The following is an 18,359-nucleotide window of genomic DNA, read 5'->3' as shown; positions in this document are numbered from 1 at the left end:
CCTACACCCCTCCCTATCTCTGTAACCTCCTCCAGCCCCTACAACCCTCCCTATCTCTGTAACCTCCTCCAGCCCTACAACCCTCCCTATCTCTGTAACCTCCTCCGGCCCCTACAACCCTCCCTATCTCTGTAACCTCCTCCAGCCCCGACAACCCTCCCTATCTCTGTAACCTCCTCCGGCCCCTACAACCCTCCCTATCTCTGTAACCTCCTCCAGCCCCTACAGCCCTCCCTATCTCTGTAACCTCCTCCAGCCCTACAACCCTCCCTATCTCTGTAACCTCCTCCGGCCCTACAACCCTCCCTATCTCTGTAACCTCCTCCGGCCCCAACAACCCTCCCTATCTCTGTAACCTCCTCCGGCCCCTACAACCCTCCCTCTATCTCTGTAACCTCCTCCGGCCCATACACCCCTCCCTATCTCTGTAACCTCCTCCAGCCCCGACAACCCTCCCTATCTCTGTAACCTCCTCCGGCCCCTACACCCCTCCCTATCTCTGTAACCTCCTCCAGCCCCTACAATCCTCCCTATCTCTGTAACCTCCTCCAGCCCCTAAAACCCTCCCTATCTCTGTAACCTCCTCCAGCCCCTACAACTCTCCCTATCTCTGTAACCTCCTCCAGCCCCTACACCCTCCCTGTCTCTGTAACCTTCTCCAGCCCCTACAACCCTCCCTATCTCTGTAACCTCCTCCAGCCCCGACAACCCTCCCTATCTCTGTAACCCCCTCCAGCCCCTACAACCCTCCCTATCTATGTAACCTCCTCCAGCGCCTACACCCCTCCCTATCTATGTAACCCCCTCCAGCCCCTACAACCCTCCCTATCTCTGTAACCTCCTCCAGCCCCTACACCCCTCCCTATTTCTGTAACCCCCTCCAGCCCCTACAACCCTCCCTATCTCTGTAACCTCCTCCAGCCCCTACAACCCTGCCTATCTCTGTAACCCCCTCCAGCCCCTACAACCCTCCCTATCTATGTAACCTCCTCCAGCGCCTACACCCCTCCCTATCTCTGTAACCTCCTCCAACCCCAACACTCCTCCCTATCTCTGTAACCTCCTCCAGTCCCGACAACCCTCCCTGTCTCTGTAACCTCCTCCAGCCCCTACACCCCTCCCTATCTATGTAACCTCCTCCAGCGCCTACACCCCTCCCTATCTCTGTAACCTCCTCCAACCCCAACACCCCTCCCTATCTCTGTAACCTCCTCCAGTCCCGACAACCCTCCCTGTCTCTGTATCCTCCTTCAACCCCAACAACCGTCCCAGATCTCTGCGCTCCTTCAATTCTGGCCTTTTGAACATCCCCCAATTATAACCGCTCCACCATCAGTGTCGGGCCTTCAGCTGCCTGGGCCCCAAGCTCTGGAATTCCTTCCCTAAACCTCTCTGCCTCTCTCTCCCTCGCTGTAAGACGCTCCTTAAAAACTACCTCTTTTTGGTCACCTACTATCTCTGTATGTGGCTCGTTGTTACATTTAATGGCATAAGCGCTCCTGTGAAGCACCTTGGGATATATTTACTATGTTACAGGCGCTGTGTCAATGAGGGATGTTGGTGCTGGGGAACTTACCACTGTCCCATCAAACACTCCCAGGGCAGATACAGCACGGGGTTAGATACAGAGTAAAGCTCCCTCTACACTGTCCCATCAAACACTCCCAGGGCAGGTACAGCACGGGGTTAGATACAGAGTAAAGCTCCCTCTACACTGTCCCATCAAACACTCCCAGGGCAGGTACAGCACGGGGTTAGATACAGAGTAAAGCTCCCTCTACACTGTCCCATCAAACACTCCCAGGGCAGGTACAGCACGGGGTTAGATACAGAGTAAAGCTCCCTCTACACTGTTCCATCAAACACTCCCAGGGCAGGTACAGAGGGTTAGATACAGAGTAAAGCTCCCTCTACACTGTCCCAAACACTCCCAGGGCAGATACAGCACGGGGTTAGATACAGAGTAAAGCTCCCTCTACACTGTCCCATCAAACACTCCCAGGGCAGGTACAGGGGGTTAGATACAGAGTAAAGCTCCCTCTACACTGTCCCATCAAACACTCCCAGGGCAGTACAGCACGGGTTAGATACAGAGTAAAGCTCCCTCTACACTGTCCCATCAAACACTCCCAGGGCAGGTACAGCACGGATTAGATACAGAGTAAAGCTCCCTCTACACTGTCCCAAACACTCCCAGGGCAGATACAGCACGGGGTTAGATACAGAGTAAAGCTCCCTCTACACTGTCCCATCAAACACTCCCAGGGCAGGTACAGGGGGTTAGATACAGAGTAAAGCTCCCTCTACAGTGTCCCATCAAACACTCCCAGGGCAGTACAGCACGGGTTAGATACAGAGTAAAGCTCCCTCTACACTGTCCCATCAAACACTCCCAGGGCAGGTACAGGGGGTTAGATATAGAGTAAAGCTCCCTCTACACTGTCCCATCAAACACTCCCAGGGCAGGTACAGCACGGGGTTAGATACAGAGTAAAGCTCCCTCTACACTGCCCCATCAAACACTCCCAGGGCAGGTACAGCACGGGTTAGATACAGAGTAAAGCTCCCTCTACAGTATCCCATCAAACACTCCCAGGGCAGGTACAGCACGGAGTTAGATACAGAGTAAAGCTCCCTCTACACTGCCCCATCAAACACTCCCAGGGCAGGTACAGCACGGGGTTAGATACAGAGTAAAGCTCCCTCTACACTGTCCCATCAAACACTCCCAGGGCAGGTACAGCACGGGTTAGATACAGAGTAAAGCTCCCTCTACACTGTCCCATCAAACACTCCCAGGGCAGGTACAGCACGGGTTAGATACAGAGTAAAGCTCCCTTTACACTGTCCCATCAAACACTCCCAGGGCAGGTACAGCACGGGTTAGATACAGAGTAAAGCTCCCTCTACACTGTCCCATCAAACACTCCCAGGGCAGGTACAGCACGGGTTAGATACAGAGCCACTCAGTAAACTCCCCAGCGTCACACCTTCAAGGTCCCAGAGGGTGAAAAATCGGTGAGTGACCCCCAACCTCTCCTGAAGCTGTCTCTCTCACACACCCACACCCGTAATATATTTAAGGCGGAGATAGACAGATTTCTGAGCGATAAGGGAGTAAAGGGTTATGGGGAGTGGGTAGGGAAGTGGAGCTGAGTCCATGATCAGATCAGCCATCTTATTAAATGGCGGAGCAGGCTCGAGGGGCCAGGTGGCCGACTCCTGCTCCTAGTTCTTACGTTCTTATGTTGTAACTACACACCCGCGAGACGGTGAACTCACCTTCTGGATAATCTCCGGGGTCATTCCGACTTGCTCCCCGACCTCCATCGGTTCCCCGGCGCCCTGCGTGGGAAGATGAGGCAGAGGTTGAGACATTAGCAGGGGGGCCGGGTTCGGGAATGGGCGAGAGACACGCCAGAGAGAGAGAGAGAGAGAGGAACAAGGCCGCTGCCGCTAAACCGTTACAAATCACCGGGTTGGCCCACAGCTGGAGCATTGCGGCCTAACTCCTGGGCACCGCACCTTAGGACGGGTGTGTAGGCCTCGGGGGAGGTTGCGAGAGGAGGTTGACCAGATGGTACCAGAGGTTGACCAGAAGAGGGGACAGAGTGTAGTGTAACCAAATTTGCAGATGACACAAAGATTAGTGGGAAAGCGGGTTGTGTAGAGGACACAGAGAGGCTGCAAAGAGAGTTAGATAGGTTAAGCGAATGGGCTAAGGTTTGGCAGATGGAATACAATGTCGGAAAATGTGAGGTCATCCACCTTGGAAAAAAAAAACAGTAAAAGGGAATATTATTTGAATGGGGAGAAATTACAACATGCTGAGGTGCAGAGGGACCTGGGGGTCCTTGTGCATGAATCCCAAAAAGTTAGTTTGCAGGTGCAGCAGGTAATCAGGAAGGCGAATGGAATGTTGGCCTTCATTGCGAGAGGGATGGAGTACAAAAGCAGGGAGGTCCTACTGCAACTGTACAGGGTATTGGTGAGGCCGCACCTGGAGTACTGCGTGCAGTTTTGGTCACCTTACTTAAGGAAGGATATACTGGCTTTGGAGGGGATACAGAGACGATTCACTAGGCTGATTCCGGAGATGAGGGGGTTACCTTATGATGATAGATTGAGTAGACTGGGTCTTTACTCGTTGGAGTTCAGAAGGATGAGGGGTGATCTTATAGAAACATTTAAAATAATGAAAGGGATAGACAAGATAGAGGCAGAGAGGTTGTTTCCACTGGTCGGGGAGACTAGAACTAGGGGGCACAGCCTCAAAATACGGGGGAGCCAATTTAAAACCAAGTTGAGAAGGAATTTCTTCTCCCAGAGGATTGTGAATCTGTGGAATTCTCTGCCCAGGGAAGCAGTTGAGGCTAGCTCATTGAATGTATTCAAGTCACAGATAGATAGATTTTTAACCAATAAGGGAATTAAGGGTTACGGGGAGCGGGCGGGTAAGTGGAGCTGAGTCCACGGCCAGATCAGCCATGATCTTGTTGAATGGCGGAGCAGGCTCGAGGGGCTCGATGGCCTACTCCTGTTCCTAATTCTTATGTTCTTATGTACCAGCGATGATAAATATTGGCCCCATTCACACCGGGGATAACTCCCCTGCTCTTCTTCGAAATAGTGGCCACGGGATCGTTTTACGTCCACCCTGAGAGAGCGGACGGGGCACCTCGGTTTAACGTCTCATCCCGAGAGACAGCACCTCCCACATTGCACTGGAGTGTGTCGGCCGAGATTTTTGTGCTCGAGTCCCCGGAGTGGGACTTGAACCCACAACCTTCTGACTCCCAAGGGGAGAGTACTACCCACTGAGCCACAGCTGACACCAGGGGATGAAGCACTTGAGTGACGTGGAGGGACTGGAAATGCTGGGATTGTTCTCCTTGGAGCAGAGAAGGTTGAAGGGAGATTGACCAGAATGGTCCCAGGGATAAGGGACTTCAGTTACGTGGAAGAATTTAAGAGAAGAGAAGAAGCTGTTTACATTGTACATTAATGATTTGGACGAGGGGATTAAATGTAATATCTCCAAATTTGCGGATGACACTAAGTTGGGTGGCAGTGTGAGCTGCGAGGAGGATGCTATGAGGCTGCAGAGTGACTTGGATAGGTTAGGTGAGTGGGCAAATGCATGGCAGATGAAGTATAATGTGGATAAATGTGAGGTTATCCACTTTGGTGGTAAAAACAGAGAGACAGACTATTATCTGAATGGTGACAGATTAGGAAAAGGGGAGGTGCAACGAGACCTGGGTGTCATGGTACATCAGTCATTGAAGGTTGGCATGCAGGTACAGCAGGCGGTTAAGAAAGCAAATGGCATGTTGGCCTTCATAGCGAGGGGATTTGAGTACAGGGTCAGGGAGGTGTTGCTACAGTTGTACAGGGCCTTGGTGAGGCCACACCTGGAGTATTGTGTACAGTTTTGGTCTCCTAACTTGAGGAAGGACATTCTTGCTATTGAGGGAGTGCAGCGAAGGTTCACCAGACTGATTCCCGGGATGGCGGGACTGACATATCAAGAAAGACTGGATCAACTGGGCTTGTATTCACTGGAGCTCAGAAGAATGAGAGGGGATCTCATAGAAACGTTTAAAATTCTGCCGGGTTCAGACAGGTTAGATGCAGGAAGAATGTTCCCAATGTTGGGGAAGTCCAGAACCAGGGGACACAGTCTAAGGATAAGGGGTAAGCCATTTAGGACCGAGATGAGGAGAAACTTCTTCACCCAGAGAGTGGTGAACCTGTGGAATTCTCTACCCCAGAAAGTTGTTGAGGCCAATTCACTAAATATATTCAAAAAGGAGTTAGATGAAGTCCTTACTACTCGGGGGATCAAGGCGAGAAAGCAGGAATGGGGTACTGAAGTTGCATGTTCAGCCATGAACTCATTGAATGGCGGTGCAGGCTCGAAGGGTCGAATAGCCTACTCCTGCACCTATTTTCTTTGTTTCTATGTTCAAGAGGGAGTTAGATGTGGCCCTTACGGCTAAAGGGATCAAGGGGTATGGTGAGAAAGCAGGAATGGGGTACTGAAGTTGCATGTTCAGCCATGAACTCATTGAATGGCGGTGCAGGCTAGAGGGGCCGAATGGCCTACTCCTGCACCTATTTTCTATGTTTCGATGTTTCTGAGACATCGTCCAGCGGTGAGAAAATTCGAGTCGCCACTGGGGCGGTCCAAAGCGGGACTCTACCTCCTCCTCCTACCCTCCAGATCAGTGTGTCCCTGCCCCCCCGCCCTGTCCCAAGGAGGTTCGGTACTTACCGGTGCTGCGGCAGGAGCAACCGGCGCTGCCTGAGGCACAGTCAGACCGGCCTGGGGCTTCAGCGTGGCCAGAGCTGTGAAGAGAAAGAGTCGCAGGCGTTACGGCGGACGTGTGGGTTTGCGGGTGTGCCCGGGGGGGGGGGGGGGGGCGGCCGGGGGTTAGACTGCCGGATGCGAGTCGCACCCCTCGGCCGGCGAAGGACGCGCTGCCCGCGCGCGTGGTTACACGACGGAGCTCCCCCTCTTCCCCCCCCCCGCCCCACCCTCGCCACCATCACCCGCAATGGCTGAGCATCGCCTTGTCACGTTACAGTGACTGAACAGGATGGGCCGACATTCTCTGGAGTTCAGAAGAACAAGAACATAAGAACTAGGAGCAGGAGTAGGCCGTACGGCCCCTCGAGCCTGCTCCGCCCTTTAATAAGATCATGGCTGATCTGATCATGGACTCAGCTCCACTTCCCCGCCCACTCCCCATAACCCCTTATCCCCTTATCGTTTAAGAAATTGTCTATTTCTGTCTTAAATTTATTCAATGTCCCAGCCTCCACAGCTCTCTGAGGCAGAGAATTCCACAGATTTATAACCCTCTGAGAAGAAATTTCTCCTCACCTCAGTTTTAAATGGGTGGCCCCTTATTCTAAGACCACGCCCTCTAGTTCTAGTCTCCCCCATCAGTGGAAACATCCTCTCTGCATCCACCTTGTCAAGCCCCCTCATAATCTTATACGTTTCGATAAGATCACCTCTCATTCTTCTGAATTCCAACGAGTAGAGGCCCAACCTACTCAACCTTTCTTCAAAGGTCAACCCCCTCATCCCTGGAATCAACCGAGTGAACCTCCTCTGAACTGCCTCCAAAGCAAGTGTATCCTTTCGTAAATGAGAGGTGATCTCATTGAAACGTATTAGATTCTGAGGGGGATTGGCGAGGTAGATGCAGGGAGGAGGTTTCCCCCCTGGCGGGAGTGTCCAGAACCAGGAATCACAGTCTCAGGATAAGGGGTCGGCCATTTAGGACTCGGACGAGGAGAAATGGCTTCACTCGGAGGGTGGTGAATCTTTGGAATTCTCTGCCCCAGAGGGCTGTGGAGGCTCCGTCGCTGAGCATATTCAGGACAGCGATTAACAGATCTTTGGACACTACGGAAATCGAGGGATATGGGAATCGGTGGGGAAATGGAGTTGAGGAGGAAGAGCAGCCACGATCTTACTGAATGGCGGAGCAGGCTTGAGGGGACGTGTGACCGACTCCTGCTCCCAGTTCATACGCAATGTTTCTGAAGTGATCACGTAGGGTTACAATCAGGTCCCTCCAAACATTTATTAAACCCAAGTCAGGCAGGAACACCCCCTCCGTTGTTGTATATCCACATGCAACGCAGTCTGACCCTGGCCCTCTTAAATCCCCGCACAACACCCCACTCTTTCCCCATCACTCCCATTATCGCCCAAAACCCCCAGTCTGACTCTACCTCCTCTCTCTGACCCTATGACCCCCAGTCTGACCCTCTCCCCCTCTCTCTGACCCTATGACCCCCAGTCTGACCCTCTCCCCCTCTTTCTGACCCTATGACCCCCAGTCTGACCCTCTCCCCCACTCTCTGACCCTATAAACCCCCAGTCTGACTCTACCTCTTTGCTGACCCTATGACCCCGAGTCTGACCCTCTCCCCCACTCTCTGACCCTATAAACCCCCAGTCTGACTCTACCTCCTCGCTGACCCTATGACCCCGAGTCTGACCCTCTCCCCATCTCTCTGACCCTATAACCCCCAGTCTGACCCTCTCCCCCTCTCTCTGACCCTATGACCCTCAGTCTGACCCTCTCCCCCACTCTCTGACCCTATAACCCCCAGTCTGACCCTCGCACCCACTCTCTTACCCTATAACCCCCTAGTCTGACCCTCACCCCCACTCTCTGACCCTATAAACCCCCAGTCTGACTCTACCTCCTCGCTGACCCTATGACCCCGAGTCTGACCCTCTCCCCATCTCTCTGACCCTATAACCCCCAGTCTGACCCTCTCCCCCTCTCTCTGACCCTATGACCCTCAGTCTGACCCTCTCCCCCACTCTCTGACCCTATAACCCCCAGTCTGACCCTCGCACCCACTCTCTTACCCTATAACCCCCCTAGTCTGACCCTCACCCCCACTCTCTGACCCTATAAACCCCCAGTCTGACTCGACCTCCTCTCTGACCCTATGACCCCCAGTCTGACCCTCTCCCACCCTCTCTGACCCTATGACCCCCAGTCTGACCCTCTACGCCCTCTCTCTGACCCTATAACCCCCAATCTGACCCTGTCCTCCTCTCTCTCTGACCCTATAACCCCCAGTCTGACCCTCTCACCACTCTCTCTGACCCTAGAACCCCCAGTCTGACCCTCTCCCCCCTCTCGCTGAACCTATAACCCCCAGTCTGACCCTCTCACCCCTCTCTCTGATCCTATAACCCCCAGTCTGAGCTTCTCGACCACTCTGTCTCAGTCTGACGCTCTCCCCCTCTCTCTGACCGTATAAACCCCAGTCTGACCCTGTCCTCCTGCCTCTCTGACCCTATTACCCGCAGTCTGACCCTCTCCCCCCACTCTCTCTGATCTTATAACCTCTAGTCTGACCCTCACCTCACTCTCTGACCCTATAACCCCCAGCCTGACCCTCTTCCCCTCTCTCTGACCCTATAACCCCCAGTCTGATCCTCTCCCCCTCTCTGACCCTATAACCCCCAGTCTGACCCTCCCTCCCCTCTCTCTGATCTTATAACCCCTAGTCTGACCCTCACCTCACTCTCTGACCCTATAACCCCCAGTCTGACCCTCTCACCCCTCTCTCTGACCCTATAACTCCCAGTCTGATCCTCTCCCCCTCTCTGACCCTATAACCCCCAGTCTGACCCTCTCTGACCCTTTAACCCCAATCTCGCCTCCCCCCCTCTCTCTGACCTCGCCCCCTCTCTCTGACCCTATAGAGTACTGCATGCAGTTCTGGTCACCACATTACAGGAAGGATGTGATTGCAGTGGAGAGGGTACAGAGGAGATTTACGAGGATGTTGCCTGGACTGGAGAATTTTAGCGATGAGGAAAGATTGGATAGGCTGGGTCTGTTTTCTTTGGAACAGAGGAGGCTGAGGGGAGACCTGATTGAGGTATATAAAATTATGAGGGGCCTGGATAGAGTGGAGAGGAAGGACCTGTTTCCCTTGGCAGAGGGATTAACAATTAGGGGGGATACATTTAAAGTAATTGGGGGGATGTTTCGAGGGGATTTGAGGGGAAATGTCTTCACCCAGTGGGTGGTGGGGGTCTGGAACTCACAGCCTGAAACGGTGGTAGAGGCAGAAACCCTCACCACATTTAAAAAGTACCTGGATGTACACTTGAAGTGCCGTAACCTACAGGGCTACGGACCGAGAGCTGGAAAGTGGGACTAGCCTGGGTAGCTCTTGGTCGGCCGGTGTGGACACGGTGGGCCGAAATGGCCTCCTTCTGTGCTGTAAATTTCTATGGGTCTATAACCCCCAGTCTGACCCTCTCCCCCTCTCTCTTTGACCCTATAACCCCCAGTCTGACCCTCACCCCCTCTCTCTTTGACCCTATAACCCCCAGTCTGACCCTCTCCCCTCTCTCTGACCCTATAACCCCCAGTCTGACCCTCTCCCCCTCTCTCTTTGACCCTATAACCCCCAGTCTGACCCTCTCCCCTCTCTCTGACCCTATAACCCCCAGTCTGACCCTCTCTCCCTCTCTCTGACCCTATAACCCCAAGTCTGACTCACTCTCCCCCTCTCTCTGAACCTAGAACCCCCAGTCTGACCCTCTCCCTCCTCTCTCTGAACCTAGAACCCCCAGTCTGACCTTCTCCCTCCTCTCTCTGACCCAATAACCCCCAGTCTGACCCTCTCCCCCTTTCTCTGACCCTATAACCCCCAGTCTGAACTTGTCCCCCGCTCTCTCTGACCCGATAACCCCCAGTCTGACCCTCTCCCCCCCTCTCTCTGACCCTATAACCCCCAGTCTGACCCTCGCTCTCTCTCTGACCCGATAACCCCAGTCTGACCCTCTCCCCCCTCTCTCTGACCCTATAACCCCCAGTCTGACCCTCGCTCTCTCTGACCCGATAACCCCAGTCTGACCCTCTCCCCCCTCTCTCTGACCCTATAACCCCAGCTTGACCCTCTCCCCCTCTCTCTGACCCTATGACCCCCAGTCTGACCCTCTCCCCCACTCTCTGACCCTATAACCCCCAGTCTGACCCTCGCACCCACTCTCTTACCCTATAACCCCCCTAGTCTGACCCTCACCCCCACTCTCTGACCCTATAAACCCCCAGTCTGACTCTACCTCCTCTCTGACCCTATGACCCCCAGTCTGACCCTCTCCCACCCTCTCTGACCCTATGACCCCCAGTCTGACCCTCTACGCCCTCTCTCTGACCCAATAACCCCCAATCTGACCCTGTCCTCCTCTCTCTCTGACCCTATAATCCCCCTAGTCTGACCCTCACCCCCACTCTCTGACCCTATAAACCCCCAGTCTGACTCTACCTCCTCGCTGACCCTATGACCCCGAGTCTGACCCTCTCCCCATTTCTCTGACCCTATAACCCCCAGTCTGACCCTCTCCCCCTCTCTCTGACCCTATGACCCCCAGTCTGACCCTCTCCCCCACTCTCTGACCCTATAACCCCCCTAGTCTGACCCTCGCACCCACTCTCTGACCCTATAAACCCCCAGTCTGACTCTACCTCCTCTCTGACCCTATGACCCCCAGTCTGACCCTCTCCCACCCTCTCTGACCCTATGACCCCCAGTCTGACCCTCTACGCCCTCTCTCTGACCCTATAACCCCCAATCTGACCCTGTCCTCCTCTCTCTCTGACCCTATAACCCCCAGTCTGACCCTCTCACCACTCTCTCTGACCCTAGAACCCCCAGTCTGACCCTCTCCCCCTCTCGCTGAACCTATAACCCCCAGTCTGACCCTCTCACCCCTCTCTCTGACCCGATAACCCCAGTCTGACCCTCTCCCCCCTCTCTCTGACCCTATAACCCCCAGTCTGACCCTCGCTCTCTCTGACCCGATAACCCCAGTCTGACCCTCTCCCCCCTCTCTCTGACCCTATAACCCCAGCTTGACCCTCTCCCCCTCTCTCTGACCCTATGACCCCCAGTCTGACCCTCTCCCCCACTCTCTGACCCTATAACCCCCAGTCTGACCCTCGCACCCACTCTCTTACCCTATAACCCCCCTAGTCTGACCCTCACCCCCACTCTCTGACCCTATAAACCCCCAGTCTGACTCTACCTCCTCTCTGACCCTATGACCCCCAGTCTGACCCTCTCCCACCCTCTCTGACCCTATGACCCCCAGTCTGACCCTCTACGCCCTCTCTCTGACCCAATAACCCCCAATCTGACCCTGTCCTCCTCTCTCTCTGACCCTATAATCCCCCTAGTCTGACCCTCACCCCCACTCTCTGACCCTATAAACCCCCAGTCTGACTCTACCTCCTCGCTGACCCTATGACCCCGAGTCTGACCCTCTCCCCATTTCTCTGACCCTATAACCCCCAGTCTGACCCTCTCCCCCTCTCTCTGACCCTATGACCCCCAGTCTGACCCTCTCCCCCACTCTCTGACCCTATAACCCCCCTAGTCTGACCCTCGCACCCACTCTCTGACCCTATAAACCCCCAGTCTGACTCTACCTCCTCTCTGACCCTATGACCCCCAGTCTGACCCTCTCCCACCCTCTCTGACCCTATGACCCCCAGTCTGACCCTCTACGCCCTCTCTCTGACCCTATAACCCCCAATCTGACCCTGTCCTCCTCTCTCTCTGACCCTATAACCCCCAGTCTGACCCTCTCACCACTCTCTCTGACCCTAGAACCCCCAGTCTGACCCTCTCCCCCTCTCGCTGAACCTATAACCCCCAGTCTGACCCTCTCACCCCTCTCTCTGATCCTATAACCCCCAGTCTGAGCTTCTCGACCCCTCTGTCCCAGTCTGACGCTCTCCCCCTCTCTCTGACCGTATAAACCCCAGTCTGACCCTGTCCTCCTGCCTCTCTGACCCTATTACCCGCAGTCTGACCCTCTCCCCCCACTCTCTCTGATCTTATAACCCCTAGTCTGACCCTCACCTCACTCTCTGACCCTATAACCCCCAGCCTGACCCTCTTCCCCTCTCTCTGACCCTATAACCCCCAGTCTGATCCTCTCCCCCTCTCTGACCCTATAACCCCCAGTCTGACCCTCCCTCCCCTCTCTCTGATCTTATAACCCCTAGTCTGACCCTCACCTCACTCTCTGACCCTATAACCCCCAGTCTGACCCTCTCCCCCTCTCTCTGACCCTATAACTCCCAGTCTGATCCTCTCCCCCTCTCTGACCCTATAACCCCCAGTCTGACCCTCTGACCCTTTAACCCCAATCTCGCCTCCCCCCCTCTCTCTGACCTCGCCCCCTCTCTCTGACCCTATAGAGTACTGCATGCAGTTCTGGTCACCACATTACAGGAAGGATGTGATTGCAGTGGAGAGGGTACAGAGGAGATTTACGAGGATGTTGCCTGGACTGGAGAATTTTAGCGATGAGGAAAGATTGGATAGGCTGGGTCTGTTTTCTTTGGAACAGAGGAGGCTGAGGGGAGACCTGATTGAGGTGTATAAAATTATGAGGGGCCTGGATAGAGTGGAGAGGAAGGACCTGTTTCCCTTGGCGGAGGGATTAACAATTAGGGGGGATACATTTAAAGTAATTGGGGGGATGTTTCGAGGGGATTTGAGGGGAAATTTCTTCACCCAGAGGGTGGTGGGGGTCTGGAACTCATGGCCTGAAACGGTGGTAGAGGCAGAAACCCTCACCACATTTAAAAAGTACCTGGATGTACACTTGAAGTGCCGTAACCTACAGGGCTGCGGACCGAGAGCTGGAAAGTGGGACTAGCCTGGGTAGCTCTTGGTCGGCCGGTGTGGACACGGTGGGCCGAAATGGCCTCCTTCTGTGCTGTAAATTTCTATGGGTCTATAACCCCCAGTCTGACCCTCTCCCCCTCTCTCTTTGACCCTATAACCCCCAGTCTGACCCTCTCCCCCTCTCTCTTTGACCCTATAACCCCCAGTCTGACCCTCTCCCCTCTCTCTGACCCTATAACCCCCAGTCTGACCCTCTCCCCCTCTCTCTTTGACCCTATAACCCCCAGTCTGACCCTCTCCCCTCTCTCTGACCCTATAACCCCCAGTCTGACCCTCTCCCCCCTCTCTGACCCTATAACCATCAGTCTGACCCTCTCCCTCTCTCTCTGACCCTATAACCCCCAGTCTGACCCTCTCTCCCTCTCTCTGACCCTATAACCCCAAGTCTGACTCACTCTCCCCCTCTCTCTGAACCTAGAACCCCCAGTCTGACCCTCTCCCTCCTCTCTCTGAACCTAGAACCCCCAGTCTGACCCTCTCCCTCCTCTCTCTGACCCAATAACCCCCAGTCTGACCCTCTCCCCCTTTCTCTGACCCTATAACCCACAGCCTGACACTCTCCCCCTTTCTCTGACCCAATAACCCTCAGTCTGAACTTGTCCCTCGCTCTCTCTGACCCGATAACCCCCAGTCTGACCCTCTCCCCCCCTCTCTCTGACCCTATAACCCCCAGTCTGACCCTCGCTCTCTCTCTGACCCGATAACCCCAGTCTGACCCTCTCCCCCCTCTCTCTGACCCTATAACCCCCAGTCTGACCCTCGCTCTCTCTGACCCGACAACCCCAGTCTGACCCTCTCCCCCCTCTCTCTGACCCTATAACCCCAGCTTGACCCTCTCCCCTCTCTCTGACCCTATAACCCCCAGCCTGACCCTCTCCCCCTCTCTCTGACCCTCTCCCCCCCCCTCTCTGACTCTCCCCCCCTCTCTCTGACCCTATAAACCCCCAGTCTGACTCTACCTCCTCGCTGACCCTATGACCCCGAGTCTGACCCTCTCCCCATCTCTCTGACCCTATAACCCCCAGTCTGACCCTCTCCCCCTCTCTCTGACCCTATGACCCCCAGTCTGACCCTCTCCCCCACTCTCTGACCCTATAACCCCCAGTCTGACCATCGCACCCACTCTCTTACCCTATAACCCCCCGAGTCTGACCCTCACCCCCACTCTCTGACCCTATAAAACCCCAGTCTGACTCTACCTCCTCTCTGACCCTATGACCCCCAGTCTGACCCTCTCCCACCCTCTCTGACCCTATGACCCCCAGTCTGACCCTCTACGCCCTCTCTCTGACCCTATAACCCACAATCTGACCCTGTCCTCCTCTCTCTCTGACCCTATAACCCCCCTAGTCTGACCCTCACCCCCACTCTCTGACCCTATAAACCCCCAGTCTGACCCTCTATGCCCTCTCTCTGACCCTATAACCCCCAATCTGACCCTGTCCTCCTCTCTCTCTGACCCTATAACCCCCCTAGTCTGACCCTCACCCCCACTCTCTGACCCTATAAACCCCCAGTCTGACCCTCTCCCCTTCTCTCTGACCCTATAACCCCCAGTCTGACCCTCTCCCTCTCTCTCTGACCCTATAACCCCCAGCCTGACCCTCTCCCCCTCTCCCCCTCTCTCTGACCGTTTAACCCACAGCCTGATACTCTCCCACTCTCTCTGACCCTATAACCCCCAGCCTGACACACTCCCTCTCTCTCTGACCCTATAACCCCCAGTCTGACCCTCTCCCTCTCTCTCTGACCCTATAACCCCCAGTCTGACCCTCTCTCTCGCTCTCTGACCCTATAACCCCCAGTCTGACCCTCTCCCCCTCTCTCTGACTCTATAACCCCCAGCCTGACACACTCCCTCTCTCTCTGACCCTATAACCCCCAGTCTGACCCTCTCCCTCTCTCTCTGACCCTATAACCCCCAGTCTGACCCTCTCCCTCTCTCTTTGACTCTATAACTCCCCAGTCTGACTCTCTCCCCCTATAACCCCCAGTCTGACCCTCTCCCCCCTTTCTCTGACCATATAACCCCCAGTCTGACCCTATAACCCACAGCCTGACACTCTCCCACTAGTCTGACCCAATAACCCCCAGTCTGACCCTCTCCCTCTCTCTCTGACCCTATAACCCCCAGTCTGACCCTCTCCCTCTCTCTTTGACTCTATAACCCCCAGTCTGACCCTCTCCCCCTCTCTCTGACCCTATAACCCCCAGTCTGACCCTCTCCCTCCTCTCTCTGAACCTAGAACCCCCAGTCTGACCCTCTCCCCCCCTCTCTCTGACCCTATAACCCCCCAGTCTGACCCTCACCTCCACTCTCTGACCCTATAACCCCCTAGTCTGACCCTCTCCTCCCTCTCTCTGACCCTATAACCCCCAGTCTGACCCTCTCCCCCCTCTCTCTGACCCTATAACCCCCAGTCTGACCCTCTCCCCCTCTCTCTGACCCTATAACCCCCAGTCTGACCCTCTGCCCCCTTCTCTCTGACCCTACAACCCCCAGTCTGACCCTCTCCTCCTCTCTCTGACCCTATAACACCCAGTCTGACCCTCTCCCCCCCCTCTCTCTGACCCTATAAGCCCTAGTCTACCCTCTCCCCCTCTCTCTGACCCTATAACCCCCAGTCTGACCCTCTCCCCCCTCTCTCTCTGACCCTATAACCCCCCAGTCTGACCCTCTCCTCCCTCTCTCTGACCCTATAACCCCCAGTCTGACCCTCTCCCCCCTCTCTCTGACCCTATAACCCCCAGTCTGACCCTCTCCCCCTCTCTCTGACCCTACAACCCCCAGTCTGACCCTCTCCTCCTCTCTCTGACCCTATAACCCCCGTCTGACCCTCTTCCCCCCCTCTCTCTGACCCTATAAGCCCTAGTCTACCCTCTCCCCCTCTCTCTGACCCTATAATCCACAGCCTGACACTCTCCCACTCTCTCTGACCCTATAACCCCCAGTCTGACCCTCTCCCACTCTCTCTGACCCTATAACCCCCAGTCTGACCCTCTCCCTCTCTCTCTGACCCTATAACCCCCAGTCTGACCCTCTCCCCCTCTCTCTGACCCTATAACCCCCAGTCTGACCCTCTCCTTCTCTCTCTGATCCTATAACCCCCAGCCTGACCCTCTCCCTCTCTCTCTGATCCTATAACCCCCAGTCTGACCCTCTCCCTCTCTCTCTGACCCTATGACCCCCAGTCTGACCCTCTCCCTCTCTCTCTGACCCTATAACCCCCAGTCTGACCCTCTCCCCATCAATCAGACCCTATAACCCCAGTCTGACCCTCTCCCCCTCTCTCTGACCTATAACCCCAGTCTGACCCTCTCCCCCTCTCTCTGACCCTATAACCCCCAGTCTGAGCCTCTCAACCCCTCACTCTGACCCTATAACCCCCAGTCTGACCCTCTCCTTCTCTCTCTGATCCTATAACCCCCAGTCTGACCCTCTCCCTCTATCTCACCCTATAACCCCCAGCCTGACACTCTCCCCCTCTCTCTGACCCTCTCCCCACTCTCTCTGACTCTCCCCCCCTCTCTCTGACCCTATAACCCCAGTCTGACCCTCTCCCCCTCTCTCTGACCTATAACCCCAGTCTGACCCTCTCCCCCTCTCTCTGACCTATAACCCCAGTCTGACCCTCTCCCCCTCTCTCTGACCCTATAACCCCCAGTCTGAGCCTCTCAACCCCTCACTCTGACCCTATAACCCCCAGTCTGACCCTCTACCCCTCTCTCTGACCCTATAACCTTCAGTCTGACCTTCCCCCTCGCCTCTCTGACCAGAGGTACCAACGTTAGCGTCCTCGACCAGGCCAACATCCCCAGCATTGAAGCACTGACCACACTCGACCAGCTCCGCTGGGCAGGCCACATTGTCCGCATGCCCGACACGAGACTCCCAAAGCAAGCGCTCTACTCGGAGCTCCTTCACGGCAAACGAGCCAAAGGTGGGCAGAGGAAACATTACAAGCACACCCTCAAAGCCTCCCTGATAAAGTGCAACATCCCCACTGACACCTGGGAGTCCCTGGCCAAAGACCGCCCTAAGTGGAGGAAGTGCATCCAGGAGGGCGCTGTGCACCTCGAGTCTCATCACCGAGAGCATGCAGAAATCAAGTGGTGTAGGGGCTGGAGGGGGTTACAGAGATAGGGAGGGATGTAGGTGCTGGAGGAGGTTACAGAGATAGGGAGGGTTGTAGGGGCTGGAGGAGGTTAGAGATAGGGAGGGATGTAGGGGCTGGAGGAGGTTACAGAGATAGGGAGGGGTATAGGGCTGTAGGAGGTTACAGAGATAGGGAGGGGTGTAGGGCTGGAGGAGGTTACAGAGATAGGGAGGGTTGTTTTCTGGAGGAGGTTACAGAGATAGGGAGGGTTGTATGGTCTGGAGGATGTTACAGAAATAGGGAGGTGTGTATGGTCTGGAGGAGGTTACAGAGATAGGGAGGGGTGTAGGGACTGGAGGATGTTACAGAGATAGGGAGGGGTGTATGGTCTGGAGGAGGTTATAGAGATAGGGAGGGTTGTATGGTCTGGAGGATGTTACAGAGATAGGAAGGTGTGTATGGTCTGGAGGAGGTTACAGAGATAGGGAGGGGTGTAGGGACTGGAGGATGTTACAGAGATAGGGAGGGGTGTATGGTCTGGAGGAGGTTACAGAGATAGGGAGGTATGTAGGGCTGGAGAAGGTTACAGAGATAGGGAGGTGTGTATGGTCTGGAGGAGGTTACAGAGTTAGGGAGGGTTGTATGGTCTGAAGGATGTTACAGAGATAGGGAGGTGTGTATGGTCTGGAGGAGGTTACAGAGATAGGGAGGGGTTTATGGACTGGAGGAGGTTACAGAGATAGGGAGGTGTGTATGGTCTGGAGGAGGTTACAGAGATAGGGAGGGGTGTAGGGACTGGAGGATGTTACAGAGATAGGGAGGGTTGTAGGGGCTGGAGGAGGTTAGAGATAGGGAGGTGTGTATGGTCTGGAGGAGGTTACAGAGATAGGGAGGGGTGTAGGGACTGGAGGATGTTACAGAGATAGGGAGGGGTGTATGGTCTGGAGGAGGTTACAGAGATAGGGAGGTATGTAGGGCTGGAGGAGGTTACAGAGATAGGGA

At 55.1% G+C, this 18,359-nt stretch overlaps 1 protein-coding gene across 1 annotated transcript in view; it reads right to left on the bottom strand.

The window, feature by feature from the left end:
• prpf19 (pre-mRNA processing factor 19) overlaps nucleotides 1-18,359 on the bottom strand; it is a gene marked incomplete at both ends in the record, with an annotated part of 63,677 nt that overhangs the window by 24,894 nt on the left and 20,424 nt on the right. Inside the window, 2 exons of the mRNA XM_070870448.1 lie at nucleotides 3,283-3,345; nucleotides 6,278-6,351. Coding sequence (XP_070726549.1) covers nucleotides 3,283-3,345; nucleotides 6,278-6,351 — 137 coding nt within the window. The remainder of the gene's footprint in view (nucleotides 1-3,282; nucleotides 3,346-6,277; nucleotides 6,352-18,359) is intronic.

The sequence above is a fragment of the Pristiophorus japonicus genome, unplaced genomic scaffold (assembly GCF_044704955.1).
Source record: "Pristiophorus japonicus isolate sPriJap1 unplaced genomic scaffold, sPriJap1.hap1 HAP1_SCAFFOLD_1408, whole genome shotgun sequence".
NCBI classification, from domain to species: Eukaryota; Metazoa; Chordata; class Chondrichthyes; family Pristiophoridae; genus Pristiophorus; species Pristiophorus japonicus.
The sequence above is the reverse complement of the archived record's forward strand: the minus strand, read 5'-3'. Positions and strand labels throughout refer to the sequence as shown.